This window comes from Antrostomus carolinensis, unplaced genomic scaffold, assembly GCF_000700745.2.
Source record: "Antrostomus carolinensis isolate BGI_N321 unplaced genomic scaffold, ASM70074v2 scaffold12581, whole genome shotgun sequence".
Classification (NCBI taxonomy): domain Eukaryota; kingdom Metazoa; phylum Chordata; class Aves; order Caprimulgiformes; family Caprimulgidae; genus Antrostomus; species Antrostomus carolinensis.
The window spans coordinates 27,791-46,666 of record NW_010292039.1 but is presented as its reverse complement, the minus strand read 5'-3'; the positions used below and the strand labels follow the sequence as shown (position 1 = coordinate 46,666).

Below are 18,876 nucleotides of genomic sequence, written 5' to 3'. Positions count from 1 at the left end.
CCCTGTTTTTAATATTATTTATATCCTATATACACAATATGTATACACTTGAAATAGAAGAGTTACATATCCTGGTGATATACATGCAAACAGTAGGAATCAGCTAACCACAAATAGTTTTGAGCCACATACATATTAAACATGTATTTTAAAGTGTTTTTTTCTTTTTTTTTTTACAGTTTTAACAAATATACATAAATATAAGAACATAAATTACAGTAAAACTGACAGCATTTTTGAGAAAATGTTTATAACGCAGATGCATTGATGCCTAAGGCCTTATAATAATTTAGAAAAAGTACTGTTCTAAACTGCTTAATGACATCTCATTCCTGTGCATCTTTTAATAAGTAAATGAGCACATCATAGTAGTGAGGCATAGTTTCTCTCCAAGCAGTTTAATGAGAGAAAGGTGAACATAGTTTTAGTCTCTCCATGAAACAGAATGGACGACATACTTACAGCACAATACTGTCTTATGTTAATGTAGTTGTCACAACACTGAAACAGAACAGAATCACAAATCATTCGAGTCTTTTCCTGAGAATGAGATTTTTTTTTTCCCCCAACAAATCCTCTGGTGTATATTATCAAAATAGCCGCAGATTTAGGGGAGGCTTCAAGTTTGTAGTTTCTTTTTTTTTTTTCTTTTTCCCAGAACAGTGCTATGTTAAAAGCAAATTATAAGAGAAACAAACACTGAAAGAGAATAGCGATCTACAAAATAATCAAACACTGTTTTGAAATAAAATGCAGCCCTTTATAAATAATACTGAAATATGCCTAGAGTTTGTTTTTGTAAATGGTTATATCACAAATTCCTTGAAATGTCATTTAGGCTTTTTTGCCACATGTATTTAAACTCGCTAAGTGTCACAAGTCATAATCTGTTAGATCGTGTCAAGAAAACAATTTACTAAGACACACTGAAAATTCTTAACAGATGTCTATTTCCTAGAAAATTGACTTAAGTCTGAGCTGGCAGATCTGAAGGCAGGAAGAGCAGAGTAGCCTGGATCTTAAAAATCAGTGGAAATTAGATACACGACTTCTGAAATATCTGTGACTTAGTGAATTCTGTGATTCTTCTGATTATTTTTAGTGTTCTGTCAGGCAACCATCAGGGATCTAGTTCTGAATGTTTCACAAGCTCCTATTCCTTCCTTGGAGAAGGAGTACCTGACCCTGTGCTCACTCTTCATCTGGAACAATGCAAAATAATACTTACTTGCTTGAAGTGTTTTAGAGGTCTACCAAATCTTTTTACTTTGCATTTTAATGGTATTATGAACATGCACATGGTCAGTCATTAAATCTCAGGTGGTAACTTACTGAAACAGGAATAATTGCATCAGCTAACTATACCCTGAGTTGTAAATAATTCATTTGAAGGAAACTTCAAGCAGTTCGAAGGTTTTTCCTTTAACTGTTTAGTGGATAAGCAAATCAGTATTATTTAAGTGAAAAAGAATTATAAATACTCAGGGGAATGAATCTTGATTTTGTTACAGCACACAATGAGGATCTTGCAGAACAGACCCATTCAGCTGTTCTTCAGTGACATACAACTTATCATTTAGTCTTTACAGTAAGTCAGTATGCAAAGTTCAATGGTATTGAGAATATGAAGTACTTCTTTAGTGAAAGAAAAAGTATTTCAAGACAAGCACAAATACAAACATATAAGGCAACAGATGTAAAAAAAATGTAGTTTGAGTCACTAAAGATGAACATTCAGTGCTTCAGTGTATCTAATCAAAATACAGAGCAAATATGCTCTATATATTGTATTAGCACATACAAATCTCCACACAAGTCAAACATTTCCATAATCACTCAATTATTCACCTCAGTGATAATCTTCTGCACTCCTAAACACTGTGTTTACATTCCAGTTGGACATGATAATAGAACTTGGTGTCCAGTTTTAAGAGTCTTGTTGGCAACTAGAAATCTATTTCCTATAGGCAGTATAAGATGAAGTGCAAGTTTATTGTAATTTTCTGAAGCAAATTTTTTTCCATCTACTATGCCTTGGTGGGTAAAAGTTTCTTAGGAGTTACTGGTCTCTTGGTTTGCCACAAATGGCTGTGAATGGTAATTGCATCAACACTGGCAGACAAAGTTTTAGCAGGTATGTGGCTAAACTGCTTCCTGTCAGAGTTGTATTTATACAGTCCCTCTATCATTTTCTTTGTGATAGATTTGGGACCTATTCCCGTTAATTTATTGATTTCTTCAGTATCAGGGCAGTACGTATACAGAGATCTGAACTGGCAGCCTGAATCCCGGAACAAGATTAAGAAATTATTGGCATCAGATTTTTCCATTTCCTTTAAAAGAAAAAAAGAAAAAGATTTACAATATGAATTTTACATTGCAGGTAGAAAATACTCAAAATCATTGTACTGTCATTTTGAACTTTTTTTTCCCTATCAGAGCTAAAACTTATGTCTCTTTCCACTAAAAGATCTCATTTTCAATCATTACAATTTGCTAAGCTTCACCTATCTGAATTTTCATACGGTAGCTATGTTCCTCAAGCAAAACCTTATTTATTTAGACAATTTCAGCTACATTTGTTTAGTTGTACCTCAAGAACAGACATCCTAATAAATTTTTTGTAGACTAAATAAAAATTCTTTGATCCATTTCATCAAGCATGTCTAATAGTTGCAAGCTTGGGAACAGGAAATTTAGTTATGTCTAGATGTTCCCGAAAGATCCTCCAGTGCTAAAATGGGGTTTCAGTCATCCCTAAATCCATTCAGGTTTGGTCAAACCATAAAGTCAGTTGACGTGTATTAAGCAAAAGTTCTTTATTAGCTGAAATCTTCAGATTCCTATTCCACCCCATACAACTTTTACGGGACATGGGCCCTGAACATGTACAGCTTCTACCAGGTAAAGTATGCTGCATCCTAGAGTTGAGCACGACCTTTTTGCAGCTGTTCTTTCCTAGGATTTTGGGGGGTTATTATGCTCCCAGTTACTTGAACTGAAAGGGGCTGTCCTGATTTCTCACTTGTTATTTCCAAAAAGTAGCTGGAAAGACAGAGAAGGCAGCATCTATATATGAATGCAGAAGAATTAGAGAGAGAAAAGAGGGCAAGAAATACTGTTGTGAAAAGAGTTTAATTCCAGAAAAGGAATTAAATCCAGATTCCAAGTACCTGTGTTCTTTGATCTATTTAATCTGTCAAATTTGTCACAGTTGGTAAAAGGAACAGTCCCATTTCTCTCAACCCTCAGATTCCCTTTTGCATGGAAACACACTGGTTGCTGAGTTCTCTCCCTGACAATATTTGTGCATCTTCAGAGAGGTTTATACCAGCATAAGAGAAAAGGCTGGAAGGCAGTTTTCTTTAGTAGAAAGTCCTGAATTTGCCCTACTGCTTGGAAATTGGAGAAAAGACTAGGAGGGATGTATTTCACTCTTTCTCTTCATGAGAGCTGTGCTTTAGTTCTAAAGGTCCCAGTCTAAGGATCTGTATGTACAAGATGGATATGTTACAGAAAATAAGTTTGTGAGCAAATTATAAAAGTCTACATAGTGAAGTTCCCACATTAAACAAGCAGTAACTATTAATTCACACATCAATTAATTCACCTTCCTGTGCTTCATGTACCATGCAACAGCTCTTGTTCCTACAGTACTAGAGAACCTTTCTGTCTACACAGCAAGTCACAGAAGTTACTCAAGCCTTTCATTAAGAGCTGGCATAACCTTAGAAGATTCCTTTCGGTATTTGCATTTATACTTGAGTGTCTTCGTAACAACTGACTGTGGTTTGACTTGGTTGTTTATGGTTTAGGGGAAAAATACCCTTACCTCCAGTATCTTCTTCTTTTGACCTTCATTTACTTTTCCAGCCAAGCAGCAATGTGCCAGCGCATTCTGAATTATATACTTATTGGATTTAGCACTGGGTTCTTTGAAGAGCTTTGGTCCTATGGAGAAAGAATGACAAATCAGCTAAGTTAATCAATAAGCCAACAAAGAGTTACTTTAAACACTCTGAAGCACTTCTGGTATGGATCTTTTGCATGCATAAAAATACAATAAAATAGAATTAGGCTAGAGACCACAAATTTCACAAACAAGTAAAATGTCATTCTTTCAGCTGTTGCTGCATTTGCTTACAAATCTGTCTTTCATTATTAAATCATTATTATTGGCAGTCTTGGTAAGTCTCTCTCAGAGAGACTTTTCTATGAACAACAAAACATTTTGCATTTTCTAACTGAAATCTCAGTCGACTAGGAGGGAGCAAATTATTTTCCTTCATCTACATCTGTGACTTCAAGAGTGAGCAGTGTAACAATGAAACCAATGGGAGTGCTTAGAGAAAGCTCCTCTGTTTTAATTCCTGAAATATATGCATACTTGTATCAAGACCATTTGAAAAAAAGAAACAAAACCAACATGCAAGTACCAATTCCAGGTCTTAGAAAGGAACACAGTATACAAGCAACTACCAATTAAATTTAAGTTTAAATCTCAGTTTGTCTGCACCTTGGGGAAAAAAAAGCCTAGAATCAACACAAAAAAGCTGTACGAAATCTGACTGACAGAGCGAACAAACATAGTAAAGTGTGTGAAAAAAGCTGCCTGTTCAATTCCTAGCAACTATATATTCCTGCATTTTAAAATAAGCTCTACATAATAATAATCAAAAGATGATATTCAGCATTATGGGTCTTCATGAGAAAACTCAGCAAGACCACGCAGGCAAAGTCTTGCTGTCCCTCCTGTAATTGAATTTGACATGTACAGGGAACAAACTGACACAAACTGACTGAAGTTTCATGGTTTAAAACCAGGTAAGTACTTTCTGATTCTCAGAATGAACACTTTGCCTTTCCAGATTGTAGTCATTCCAACAGAAAGGAGGTAAGACTATTTTCAAAACCAACATTTGCCAGCACAAACAGAGCTATGCAGGCCTTTCAATCAAACCTCATCTCCCTAAAACTTAACTGAAAATACCTAGTGTTATTTTACTCCTTACCAAACAAAGTGACATTAGGTGGGCAAAACTTTTATAACCCTGATGATGCAAGGTCTCTGCAATATCACATGCTGTCTATTTGGAGAAAAGAGATGAAGATACCATTATTATTTGATTCATTATATAATAAAAAAATTAAGTCAGATTGTAAAGTTTTTAATAAACAATAAAGGATCTGTTTGGAAACAAAGGGTGCAGAATATTTAAATTCATGTTACTTAGCAGATTTTTTTCGTGCTGCAATTTGGATTTTGCTTTTTGTAACGCTATTCTAAATTGAACTTAAATTTCAACTCTTCTTGCCTTGCCAGAGAGACTACTGAAGTGCATAGTGACCTGTGAGCCCATCTGCTGTTCTGAGCCTAACTGCAGTTCATTCTGGTTATCACAAATGCTACTAAGTCAGTACTTTTATTTTGGATTTAAAATTTTAACCTTGTATTATTACCATCTATTTTAAAGGAGGTAAAAGCAACATTTCTATGAAAGCATACTCAATCAAGTTTTATTTCAAGAAACCAAATAAAGATAACTTAAAACTTTTCACGCATAGAACCACTAATAGCCAGGTACTTTTCTGAGTATTGTTGTCTCTGACCTGTGTATTCCGTAGCAGAGGCGACTGAAGAAGTTGTAGATGCGTTTTCCCAATCTTTCTCTCCATTACGACTACCACAGCGACTTGGAGATAAGAATCCTTCCACAGACTCAGACCTAAACATTAATTTAAAAATCTATTAAAAAAAAATTTACAATGTTCAGCAGAGAAGCCTTCTAATATGAAAGGAAGGCAAACTGCATTAAGGTAGAACACAGTGATTTAAATTGTAGACTATAAACCTAAATGCATAATATTTACAGAAGAAATTAATGGATAACTGAGTTCATGTTCAGTACGAAAGCATTTTGAGTGACAAAAAGTTGGTATTTAAGTGAGATGAATATTAGTAAGTTTTTGGGCTACATCTGAGGGACAGAAACCTAACAGACATTCTAGGCTGTGCAATATTATTACTGAGGGGGAATTTGGGTTACTTTTACATCAGTACTAGCAAAACAATGTTATCTCATGTAGCAAACCAGTTCTTGTTAGAATTATTAATGTAAAGTAAAAATTTAGTTCATTTATACTTATTAAAACAACTGGCAGTGAAAACTGCTGTATTTAAGACAGCAAAACAATTTCCTTTCTAATTTTTGTTTTCACAAGCAGTAACTTCAGGTGCTGCAATTCTTCAGGCTTTGCACTCAAACATTAATAGTTTTGCATTTAAAGGTCTAAGCAGACTGTAATGTTTCTTAGACTATTACAAGACATTGTGATTGTGGCTACTGCAAAAGCCAGTCAAATTTTCAGCTTGGAATGAAAGCTTTCCTAAGTGAGAAGAAAGACATTACTAGCAAAGAATAAGGAAAGAAATGTTATTGTAATAACATTTATCTGCATACTAGATTCCAGTAAGATCAGCAATAGAAGAAAATTCAATTTATAACATATCCTACATCTTTTCGATGAGCATTTGCATGAAGGAGACTTCAAAGGTACCACTGAAATTCACTCAGTGCGATTATCAAAAGACAATTCTGATGTCAAGAAAAAGTGAAAGTATGGGTCTGGAAAGATACTGAAAATACTTTCACCACTGTTACTTTCAGCAATTTGTACTGAATTTTATCATATTTTAAAAGTCTCAACCCCCTAAATCACATCCAAAGGCAGAGGAAGATGTACTGTTCATTACAAGCATAGTAGAGCAATGTACAACTGAAAATACACAGACAGGGGTCACGTCCTGTAAATTCTGTGTAGATAAGCTACATCAAGCCTTTCTAATAGCTATTATAGCTGGAAGAAATCCCCCTCTCAAGTAAAACTGATCATTTTTAAGAGATAACAGAGATGTTTGCATACTTGGATCATTTTATTAAAGTTTCTTACGTAATAACCAGAAAGTCAGTTCTCAAGACATCAAGGAAATTGTAAAGTCAACTGAAACCACCTACAGGCATGTCAGAGTTAATAAGTGATGCACAGTGGCCATGAAAACATGATGTGATACCGTAACATGTAGCACTCTTATCAAACCCCTTTTCTTAATTTGCTTTTCTTCCCTATTTCCTTTCTATTAAAAAAAGTATTTCTCTGAATATAATTAGGTAATGACACAGAAATAATAATTTTGCTCTGAATTGTAATATAGATTTTGTACATAAAATGAAGAATTTAAGAATTAAGGTGATTTTTAATGCAAAATAAATTCAGGTATTTGGAAAAGGCTGAAGTCCTATTGAACATTTAATACTTCCCTATATGGCTATAAGAGGAAAAAAAACATAAAGGCTCCTATGTCAAAAAAAGAAAATAAGCTATGTAGCTGCTTGTAGCATATAGGTTTGATAAAATATCCACAAGTTGAGACTTGAATACAAACAGGTGAATTAAAGAGGCTGTGTGAAAAGCATTTTGTTTTGACCTCATTTAGAGCTGCCCAACTGGTTTACTTGGTAAAATTTGTGAAACAAATGATCATGGCTTGGTTCCCTAATGCCTGACAGTGGAAACAATCAATGTTTCAAATCAGGAAAAACATACCTGTTCTTGGAGCCCACAGTACATACATGACCTCTTTAAAATTCATGCTAGTTTTACATAACTGATTATTAAATTTAATAAATGAAACTGTTATTTTAGCTTTACCTTGGTGTTCTCTTGCCTGACTGCACACTCTCATTGTCCCCTGTATTCAGCGATGCCAATGAAAGACTAGATACTGAAAAAACACGATAAAGCTGTGAACCTGGATAAAAACAAAGTTAGGGCTTATAAACCTATGCAGTAGTAGAGTCTGTTCATTAGACCCAACACCAGCATCAGAAAGTCGGTAGGTAAGAGCTTTTATGTAAGAGACTCTTACACCCACACATGATATACCTGCATGCATATGGGGTGCACTTCCTCTAAACACTGGCTGACCCAGCCATTTACAGGCACCCAGGAAGGTGTTGGACTAGGCATTAATGTGAAGCATGGACATGGAAATGCAGGCACTATGCACATCAAATAATGCAATCAAAGTTAACAAGTTCTACACAAGAGAGTTTAAGAGACTTAACTTAAAGCTTGGGATGGATTCTTAGAAGGTGTTAAGGGAATACTTTAAATTACATTGGAAGATGGACAGAAGCAGCTAGAGAAAATGCAGTAGAATAACAAGGCTACATGACACTCTTAACAAAAATGATCACTGAGCAGTCTGGTTACTTTTTTATAATTGTAAATTGGCAATACTTCTTCCAACCACTATTGCAGTTATGTGATCCAAAAGAATGCTAAATTGTTCTACATGATAAGTGTTGTTAGGCTGATAACTATACATGCAGTAAGTAAATGAGTGAAATTAAAAAACCCCATAAAATATAAGAGTAACTTTTTTATTTTATTTTTGTCTATATTAAGCAGGACATTAAGTACTCTTAATAATCACCATTTTATCTATTTATATCTCCCAACTTTTATTCATTTTAGCTCTACAGGTGCAAGAAGATATTAATGAAGAATATATGTGTGTGTATGAAATTTGCAACACACAGTGCTTCCACTGGGTTTTCATCCAGTTAACCTTTTTGTTTGTTGATATATGCATGCATGCATAGCAGGTAAGTGACATTCATCTTTTCACTTCTACTGGCAAATCTGGCTTTCCAGTTTGGTCATGTGCAGCTTCAATTTAGCACAAGACACTAACAAACACACGTGCTTGTTAGTTACCAAAAAACAGGCTGGTGTTTCAGCATGAACAGACTCTCTTTCCACATTCATATTTGTTACCTGGTGGACCTTTGATTGGTGTTTTAGGTGATTCAATATGATCTCTATGAATAGATTTTGGACGTGGCTTTTTTTGTTTGATTGAGAGAGAACGTGGCTTTATGACAGTATCCATTTCTTCCATAAGCTTTAGTTGTTTCCTTCTCATATATTCCTGCTTGATAAATTCTCGCCGTGCTCGTTCATCCTCCTTCTTCTGACGTTCTTCTTCTGTTTTGCGTCTAAAAAACCATATAAAATAAATTCATCAGCAGAAATAGTCCAAATTAACAGTTTTAGCTAGCACAGCGAGGACAACAAAGGCATCAGATTTTTGGAACTTTACAGTTCTCAGATGTCAATAAGAGGAACTTTGTTTTTTTTACAATTTTCAGACAGTTTAAACTTTTTGGGATACTATTACTTGTAAAATCAAACCCATATTTATTAGCTTTACTGCTGTAACCAAGTAAGCATTGTGCATTTGTGCTGAAAGAAGCCCAAAGTTATTCGCTGTCCCTCAAAGTGCAGGGCAAAGCAGCGCTCCAAGAAGCTTCACTCAGGCCAGCAGGGCTCATATGTTGTATCTGAGCTACAGACTGATGCCACCTGCTGATCCTGCAGGACCAGCTGGCACATCTTCAGCCAGGCTCCTCAGCACATCTGGCTCTAGGATTAAATATCCTGGATATTAAGATGCAATTTTTTGACACGGAAGGCACACTTTTAACTAAGACAGACATTTTTATGTTCACTGTTACTGATCATTTGGATCAGGATGTGTAGTTTTACCTTGTCTCTTCCTTCTTATGTTCTAGTTCTGCTTCCAGCTGCTGCTTTCGAAGCAGAGTCTTTTCCTTCTCAAACGCTTCTCCAACAGTGCTGCTCGTTTCATTGCCATATCATTTTCTGCCTTTTGATCATCCTAGCAGCAACAGTATTTGAAGGAAAAGGACCCAAAAATATTAAGATACCCGAATTCAGAAACTGATTTTGCAAAGTCATTAGACACTTAATTCTGTACACTGGGTTGCAGTATCCTAACATACTTCTGCAGTATTTGAAATATATTTATTTTAAAAGATTTTTCTTAAGACTGCTAAAAACTTTTAATAAAGGAATTTTTCTTCCTAAGTCAAACAAAATTCAACACTGGTAGGAGAAAACTTGCTAAGCAAAATATTTTAGTTTAGAGTCAGATTCCACACTGCATAAACTCCTGTATTCACCTTTGGAAGATCCTAAGTGTATGGACATGAAGGTAATTTATCAAAAGCAGCAGTAACTATGCAGCATATGGAAGTAACTTCTGCTGATCAAGCCAGGTGTTTTGTTAGAAGTGAGGAATGCTTCCAGACAAGCAAGGCACATCTCAAATACATGACAGAAGATTTTGGGATATTCCAAGATGAAAATTCAAAACCTTGATGGCTTTCATTGCCAAATTAATCATCAAGTGAAAAAGACAGACTTGTACCTTTAGAGTTGCAGAACCATCTGCTCTGACTTCAACAGAAAGTCATTACTGAAATCCATACCTGCATTAAGAAGTTCCCTTTCAAAGGAAGCTTAATAGCAAACATACACATCCACTAGTTCTCTTACCTTAAAAAAGAATCCACAACACACTTTCTGGTCATCTTCAAATTGTTCTCTATCACTCTCACCTTCATACTTCTCAACAGACACTTCATTTTTTTCTGGTGGCTTCAAATCTGATAGGGAAACTTCAATTAAGTTAGCTGTTTTAGGAGCTGGTGCTGGTAAAATCGGTTGGCTTAGCTGATCTTCATTTGGGGTGAGGCACACAGTTTCTGTGATAGGCTGAGATAATACTTCAGAAACATTAGATTCAATAGGCTTCATCTCCTTTTCCTCCAACTTCCGTTCACACTGTTTTAGCAATTTTGGTCCTTCTTCTTTTGCTACCTCTTCTGTAGGCTTGACTTCCTTCAAAAGATTTCCCCTTAGCTGAGGTTCACCTATATGCTCACCATCATCTCCAAAGCAAACAAATGATCTAGTCTGAATGGGAACCTGACTTGGAGAAAATCTCCTCAAACGGGGAAGACTATCCACAGACCGCGGGGCAGTCAAGGTACGATTCAGAGGTGTTATTTTCAGTTCATTTGGCCTAGGAGTCCTTTGCATTTTAATGTGAAAAGAGGCATTCTTCCTGTTGGAAGACTGTGGAGATTGATGTATAGAGCGAGGAGATTCCTGTGAGAAAGGTGCAATGGGTGATGGAGTTCCCATTTGCCTTGATGAAGACTTAAAGTCCCGAATCTGCTTTTGAGGAGAAGGCTGAGGAGGAGAAATAACCCAAGCCTGCTGCTCTCTCATCTGCATCAACATCTCCTGTTGAAGGGACAGACGTTGCATTTCTTGTTGCAGAAAGTGTAGTGAAGAATTTAGTTTTTCAATAGATTTTGTATATTCTAAGATATCTCCTTCATTAAAATTTTCTTCCGAGGGGCTTGCTAAATTCCATTGCTTTTCAGCATCCATAGGAGTAGCAGGAGATTTTAACCATTTGCTATGAGAATTTTCAGGGTTTTCTTTTATTAATTCTGAAGCCTTACTAGTTTGTTCTTCTGATTTTTGAGTTTCTTTTTCTTTCAACCTATTACTGTCAGTGAAAACCTTCTCATCTTCAGCTCCTGCTGCTTCTTCTCGGAGAGGTGATACTCCATCACCTTTCTTTTTCACAACATTAAGAAATGCTGTTCTTCCCATTTTCTGCCGCTGCCTCGTGAATGCAGCTTCAACTTTCTTCTTCTGTGCTTCAATGGCTCGCCTCTTTTCCTCTAGCTTCATCCTAAGATGTACCATTTCAGAAGCCAGTAACTGCGTAGTGTCTCTTCCTTGAGGAACAGATGCCTCCTCAGGAATATGAGTCCAAGCAACCACATGAGGGATGTTCAGCTCAGAACCTTCTGGTGTGGTTTTCTGAGAACTACTTCCACTGCTTCTACTATCTGTGTGATTCAACTTCCTGAATTTCTGCTCTGCAAAGCTAGTCATTTTAACCCCCGAACTTGAAGAAGCACTGCTGCCTGCCTGTGATTTAGCACTTACTGAGCTAGGACATGGACTTAATTGATCTCTGTGATTGCTAGCTCGCATGTCATAATCCTGGAGAAATTTAGATGGCTCTTCCATGTCAGAGTCCATGCTTACAGTATAATCTCGCAAAGAAGAATCCTCATCCATTGTCTCTGGAATATCTTCTGAAGGGACGTGTATTCCAGTATCTACTTCTGTATTGTCAGTCACAGGACTTAGAGCACCTTTTGTGTCTGTAATTATATCAGGGGTAGACTGATTTGGTTTAATGTTTGAATTCAAGATGCTCATTTCCTGATTGTGAAGAAAGAATCCATTTGTAATTTGGTCTGGCTGGATAACTCTGGGAGATTTTTCAGTGTCATGAATTATCTGCAAAGCCTCTTCAATGCTTGGTGTCTCAATCTGGTTGCCAAAATCATCCAGAACTGCCCTGTTTTGCAGAGCTCCATTTGGAAACCTGTAGTGGCTGCTCTCATTGGCATTTTTTTGATTTGTGTTAAGAGACTGATTGGCTTTTGTGTCTTTATGAGCCATCATGTCCTTTTCCTCTTCAATATCTTCATTTTCCTCTTCTCCATTCACTGGTTTGAAGGACAGATTTTTTCTAAGATGTTTCGGCATGCGGTTAATGTTCTGTGTAAGGCCTTCATTGCTCACAGATCTAGTAATTCCTCTGTTTACAGTAGTTACTGGAACGCTCTTTTCTTTGTCAAAAGAAATGTCAAATGAAACTCCATGTAATGATGACCTAATAGAGATTAGAATAAAGAAAATAACTGAGCAACTCATGATTAATAATAATAATGAAATATTCACAATCAATTTTAAAATTACTTTAAGACTGTGCTATTAAAGGCACTGTTAGTTGTACTGTACTTTGCCTAGCTTCACTCACAAATATAATTAAAAAAATTTGCAATAAAATAGAATACAACAACCTTTTCTTTAGAGATAGCCAATGCTTTTTATTACTTTGGAATAAATTCTGAGCACTTTAAGAATTGCCATAATAGACCAGAAGGAAGGTGTGAAAAGACAGTTAGTTTACACTTACTGAATAACCCACCACTATAACTCTTACCATTTTAACTTAGTTTACACTCTGCAGATTCAGAGTTTATGAGGAGTCTAACTGAAAAACAAAACATTCAGCCTGATTGTTTTTACTATCCACAAAAAAATACAAGTTTAAATATTACTGAGTTCATTAGCCATGTGACTCTCAGCCATGTTAGTTAATTGCATGGGTAAATGTGAACATATTTAATGTCAAAAATTCAAATATCTCAAATATACCTCATTCCAATGAAAAAAATAGATTATTTATTTCTGAAGTTTGTTTCCTATTACTGAGTTCTTAATCCATAATACAGTTTTCTCTTTCTTTTTCTACTTTTACAAGTCGCTTACAGGAACTCTTATTACAGAGTTCTGAAAATCCAACCTACAATGGAGCTCTATTACTTTTTATGATCAATATATAATCACTTTTTAACCAACTTGTATGGTAAGATTACTTACCTTTTTTCTTTGGGCCATGTCCCTACATACCCATCTACATAAGACATTGATGTGGACCTTCTGATGACTCCTAAGAGAAATGAAAATAGAACCCAAGGTAACTGCTATGAAAAATTATTTTAGCATCACCCTCTGTTGCTTTAACAAATTAGTTTGCTTCACTACATAGAACACTGCAATGGCAAAGAAGTGGTTTTATATTAAAAATACAAGTAAAGCAACTGAATATATATTATACCCCTCACCCCTCAAAGAATTTACTATTGAGTAAAATACACTACAAATCTACTAAAATATACTACAAATACTTGTTGAAAGCCCTATTCCACATCAAAACAGAAGTCAAATTTTTAAAATATACACCATATAAGAGGTACAAACACAAACTTAACCACTTGTACATTTTATAAATTACAGAAACCATTCATTAGCCTTTCATGTAAAACTCTCAAAGTAGTTTCTGAATAAATCATGTTTGAATAAATATAAACAGATTGCAGTTTACTCAGAAGATGACAGTTTGTCTCACTGCCTCTTCCACCCATTTGTAAATTGTTACCTGGAACAGATGAGTAAGGCTGCTGGGGTGTATGCAGCTGGTGAGGTGGTGTATAAATTGGACTCTCCAATCTATAAAGCAAGAGACATTAACTTTTAAGAAATACATCAAAAGCCACATAACAAAAAGGCAACCAGACTTCATGTCCTGGGCCAACACAAAAACAGATTTATTTTTTGTGACAGGGACGAAACTGAGGTATAATCCTTTCCTTGAAATACTAATTTATTAACTAAAAAGAGAACACCCTTACTGCCTTCAACTGGACCTAATGCAGATAAGACACAAAAAGCCAAAAAAGTATTTCTCCTACACAAATGGCCACAGAGCAGCATTAGTTTTGTTAACAGACTTGTCTCCTGATTTATTTAATGTAAGTGTCATTATTAGAAGGTTCTCATTTTTAGGTTTGATTTTAGCAAAAAACAAACATGAACAAAATGAGGTAGTTCCTACTGGCCTCAAAACAGTGACTGCAGCTAATATCACATACTTCTCATGCACCTCTCTTTTCAGTTACAAAGTAGAATTTTCACACTAAGCATCTGGACTGCAAAACATGCACTAGAAGTGGATAAAGGAGATTTTGTTACAGACATGGCTTTATAAATACAAGAAATATATTCACTACCAAAACAGTAATTACAAAGGTTTCCTCTGTTTCTGCTTACAACAGATACAATTTTTTTTGTTTCATAGAGAAGATCTGTAATAGACTAACTGTGTTAGTCCAGAATAGGTTTAACATAATTCAGTGTTTTCATCAAGGTGTTTCTTCAGGATCAGAAGAGAGACACAAACATAAAGATGCATGCATTTGTATGTAAAACCCTTCTAAAGAAGTGAGACTTCAAAAACACGCTGGATTAAATCCTTTAATGTTTTGAGTTTTGCTCACTGAGTTGAAAAGCACACTCCCAAACTCCCTTTTTTCAAACAGTAATTTTCAATATATTTGTTTAGTGCTTTAATAGTTTATATACAGTATGGTCTAGAAATGTTTCTAAATAATATTTGTGGGAAGGATATTCAGGTCAATTTAAGCAAAATATTGTTGTTTTACAATCTACAAAAGCATCTTTCATAAGTATATATTAGATTTTAAAAAATACTCATAAATTCCTGATGTTTTGTGTTAATAAATCTACACACTAGCTACATGACAAGACTGTTTTAGATGGCATTTGAGATGCGTGTGAAAATTTTAAAATCGTAGATATAATGTCTATAAGTTATCTTAAAAGAAAAGCATGCATTCAAGATTTCATCCAGCAGCCTGTGAAAATCTGCTACCACAAAGAAAATCTATACACTTCATTTTCTCTCAAAAACCCAGTGATTTTGGCACTGTGACTGTGGTTCTATGGCAACCTCAGACATCATAACTGCTCACTGCCACAGTCCCACTCCCTCCTCTGTGCTTGATCTGTGTCTCCATCCAATCCTCTGAGTCATTTCAACAAGCTAAGCCAGCAGAAAAACATTCATATTTTCCGACTGGGTTAGGTTTTTTTTTGTCTTTGTACATTGAAATGACAAAGTCAAACACTCAAGGGAGCCAGAACGCGCAGTCAGGACAAGGAGGAAGGCCAGGACCACCACATGGTGCTGTCAGCTCTGTTCTGCCAGGGAACCTGCAGCCTGTGTATCTGAGATAACTTCTTAGGCCCCCTCCTTTGCCCTACAATGCAGTGACGTATCACCAAATTGGATGAAGTTCACTGGTTTATGAGGAAAGATATAGGCTCTTCCTGTTACTCATGGATTACTCTCACAAAATAAAACCTTATTTATCACTTACCACATGAAAACAGTGGTTCGATGAGCTAGTACAATACACAATTCACCACCCATAAGGGGTGCACAATGATTTTTACTGTATCGCTGAATGTGACTCAGGAAACATGAGCCATATTACAAAACATGGTGGTGGCAATTTAGAGACTTGATAGTTAAATTTGGAATAGAAATGGCACTAAGAAAAGTAAAGGCTTTTGTAAGTGTTTATGAATCAAATTCAGATGCTTATCATAAAACTTCTAGTTTAACCTCTTCAGTTTAGAGGCCAAAACCATCTGTACAGACAAAATATACAGATTTAGAGAAAAGGTAGATTTATTTGGATGAAAAAAGCTCGTATGTTACTGACAGAATTTGTCAGAGCAGGGATAAATGCATGGCTAACGGCTTCAGATGCGGGGATTTTTTTACATAGTCAAGGCTACAGACAGACTTCTCTTGTGGTGTTGTTCATATTCATCTACTTTCTTTACACTTCGAGAAATTCTCCTCTACAGCGATCACTACAGCAGGAGGATAAGTATGGAACAGAACTCTGTGTTTCTTTAATTTAATTTGTTTTTAAGTGTAACTGACATATGATTTATGGTCTTCATAGAACTCTGAAATGATAAGACACTGAAGTTTTGTTTGTGAAGGGCTCTAAAAGGGGGACATCAGGCTGGAAGCCACATACAAATACTGATTTTTACAGCAAGTCTTTTTCTGTTTTGTAGGACATTCAGTTACAAGCCCTTTGTTGGACTGCTTGCAGTGGCTTTGCAAGGTCTGAATGTCCCTGGAAAGCTCCATTCTCAAAACTACCTTTTCTTGTTCTCCTGGTTTATATGCTCAGTTTACACTAAAATAACTTCATTGTCTACAAGGGAAACACTTCAGATACACATGGGAAAAAGCAATTAAGACTCACAGCATATAATGATAGTAAGAAATATTACTCCCTGATTAAAGTCAACAGATTCCTAAATTTAAAAAAAATAAACAAACAAAAAAGCCCCAAATATCGAAATCAAATACAACCCCCCCCCAAACCCCATCTAAAAACAACAGAAAAGGCTGAACAGGATTAGCTGAGTTGGCAACCAACAATTTGCTGAATATTCAATTATAATGCTAATTTTATCCTTGTCCTCTGTGTCAGTTCAGACACAATCAATAAACATTTAACCCCAAATTATAAATATAATGCAATGCTGCTCCACTATGTTCAGATCAGATCATTGGAAGGCTTTCTTTACCCTGTCAAAAGAAAGATTAAACAGAAGGCCTAATGTGCAATATCTGCCTCTTATCAAATACATCATCAGCTAGAGAACACAAGGGAAACAGGATGTTTTTAATATTGCTTCCAAATCTGTAACAGCGATGCTAAAAGTAATGTCTCACATATATTTATAAAAAACACAAATAATGCAAACCATATTTAATAAAGCAGTTAGCTCTCCATTTTTGATTCCCACAAGAGCTGGCAAGTTCATCATAGCATAAGCAGTTATTTTTACCTATTTGACAGTCATGGTACTTAAGCAACATAATCAGACCGACCTACCCAGTGGTTTTCTTGCTGTTATCTTAGTTTACCATTTTTTGAAAATGTGCTGTGAATTCCAGAAAAATAGCTCTTTCAGAGCAGACTTGGTCAGCAGCCCCACATGAAACTGAAGAGGACAAGAGGTTATGTGATACTTCTCTGATGAATTCTAAGAACTGTTTTGGAAGCTAAATTAAAAACTGTGTTTGATTTTGAATGGAAAGGAGAAGATTGTGAAACAGTACTAGTGATTCTCTGACATTACCTGGCTACGAAGTCAGAACCAGATGGGCTATCCACATAATTTCTTCTGTTAGCATTCAAGCTGTGCGCAGAAGCTGCATCTTTTGCAGGTTCAGCTGCCACAAAGAACAAAGCTCTATTATAGTTTAACATTCAGTTAAAATCTGTAGTAGAAAAACTGTCTGAAATAATCTGAAGTAATGATTTCCAAAGATTTAAAGAATTTTCACTGGTTCCATTATTTAGATTAAAACCCAGTCACTTCCTTTCAGCTTTAACTTCTCCAAAGTTCCCATATGGGCACTAATTAAGGGCATGGAGAATGACAAAAATGGCTAGAAAAGACAAAGGAAGAAATAATAAAGAAAAAATATGAAAAAGAGCTACAAAATTTAAAACAACCAGTCTTTTTAGCAAAAACAAATATTCTTCTTCTGGAAGAAATTTTTCTGATAATTTTTTTTCCCCCAAACCCTTAGACTGACTTTTCAGCTAGAAAATGGTATTTTGGTCATATCCTGAATTAGTTACCAGTATTTTAAAGTTTTAAATCAGATTCGTATGTGCTATAAAGCATACAAATTAAAAAAAGGTATAAAAGCCACACAATGAAAAATCTCTTTCTAGCTCTTGGAGAGACAATCACAGCACTACTGTATGAACGTTTAAGTTACCATGACACTATACTCATTAACAGATCTCAATATATACCTGAAAGGCAGATTTTTAAATTTAAGAATTTACCAGTGGAAGACTGTGCCTTTGTGCCAAGTACAAAAGGCAATTTTACAATTAGCTATCTGTCCACTTTCCCCAGATTTATGTTCCTTTCTCTTGGTATCTTCTCCTCAGCAATACAAGTGCTTCAGGCTTAATTCTGTTCTTGGCTCCTTATTATGTTTGTAATCCCTGGATGGGCAAAAATGGATCCTAGGCTTGTTTAGGTCAGGAAAATTTGCAAGTGATTATACCACCACAATTTAAATGAGTTTTTGGTAATAGACAACAAAATGAGATGAGATGAAGATTAACACAAGGAAAGAGTACTTTGTTCCTTCTTTAAGGGGGCTGTACACTGCCAAATTATGTTAACTAAAATATTCACTATATTTGTGAACACAATGGCCATCTGTACACATCCATATTAAAAACAAGCACATTAAAACCGATCCTTAATGTAATTACCTTGGGGATGCACAACAACGCGAGGTTGTACAAATGGTGGCTTCACCACTTCAAACCACCAGAATAATTCTGCCATGAACACCATGTAGTTGCTCTACAAAAAAAGAGAAATCTCTGTTAAAACACAAGCCTGCAAATAAACAGATTA

General features: G+C 35.6%; 1 protein-coding gene across 1 annotated transcript in view; it reads right to left on the bottom strand.

The window, feature by feature from the left end:
• Nucleotides 1-1,420: 1,420 nt before the first annotated feature.
• LOC104531807 (calmodulin-regulated spectrin-associated protein 2-like) overlaps nucleotides 1,421-18,876 on the bottom strand; it is a 42,144-nt gene continuing 24,688 nt past the window's right edge. The window contains 12 exon segments of the mRNA XM_029087176.1: nucleotides 1,421-2,333; nucleotides 3,833-3,951; nucleotides 5,611-5,726; nucleotides 7,711-7,810; nucleotides 8,842-9,062; nucleotides 9,613-9,676; nucleotides 9,679-9,745; nucleotides 10,426-12,637; nucleotides 13,411-13,480; nucleotides 13,970-14,040; nucleotides 17,566-17,659; nucleotides 18,729-18,822. Of these exon segments, the coding sequence (XP_028943009.1) occupies nucleotides 2,028-2,333; nucleotides 3,833-3,951; nucleotides 5,611-5,726; nucleotides 7,711-7,810; nucleotides 8,842-9,062; nucleotides 9,613-9,676; nucleotides 9,679-9,745; nucleotides 10,426-12,637; nucleotides 13,411-13,480; nucleotides 13,970-14,040; nucleotides 17,566-17,659; nucleotides 18,729-18,822 (3,534 nt within the window). The 3' untranslated portion in view covers nucleotides 1,421-2,027.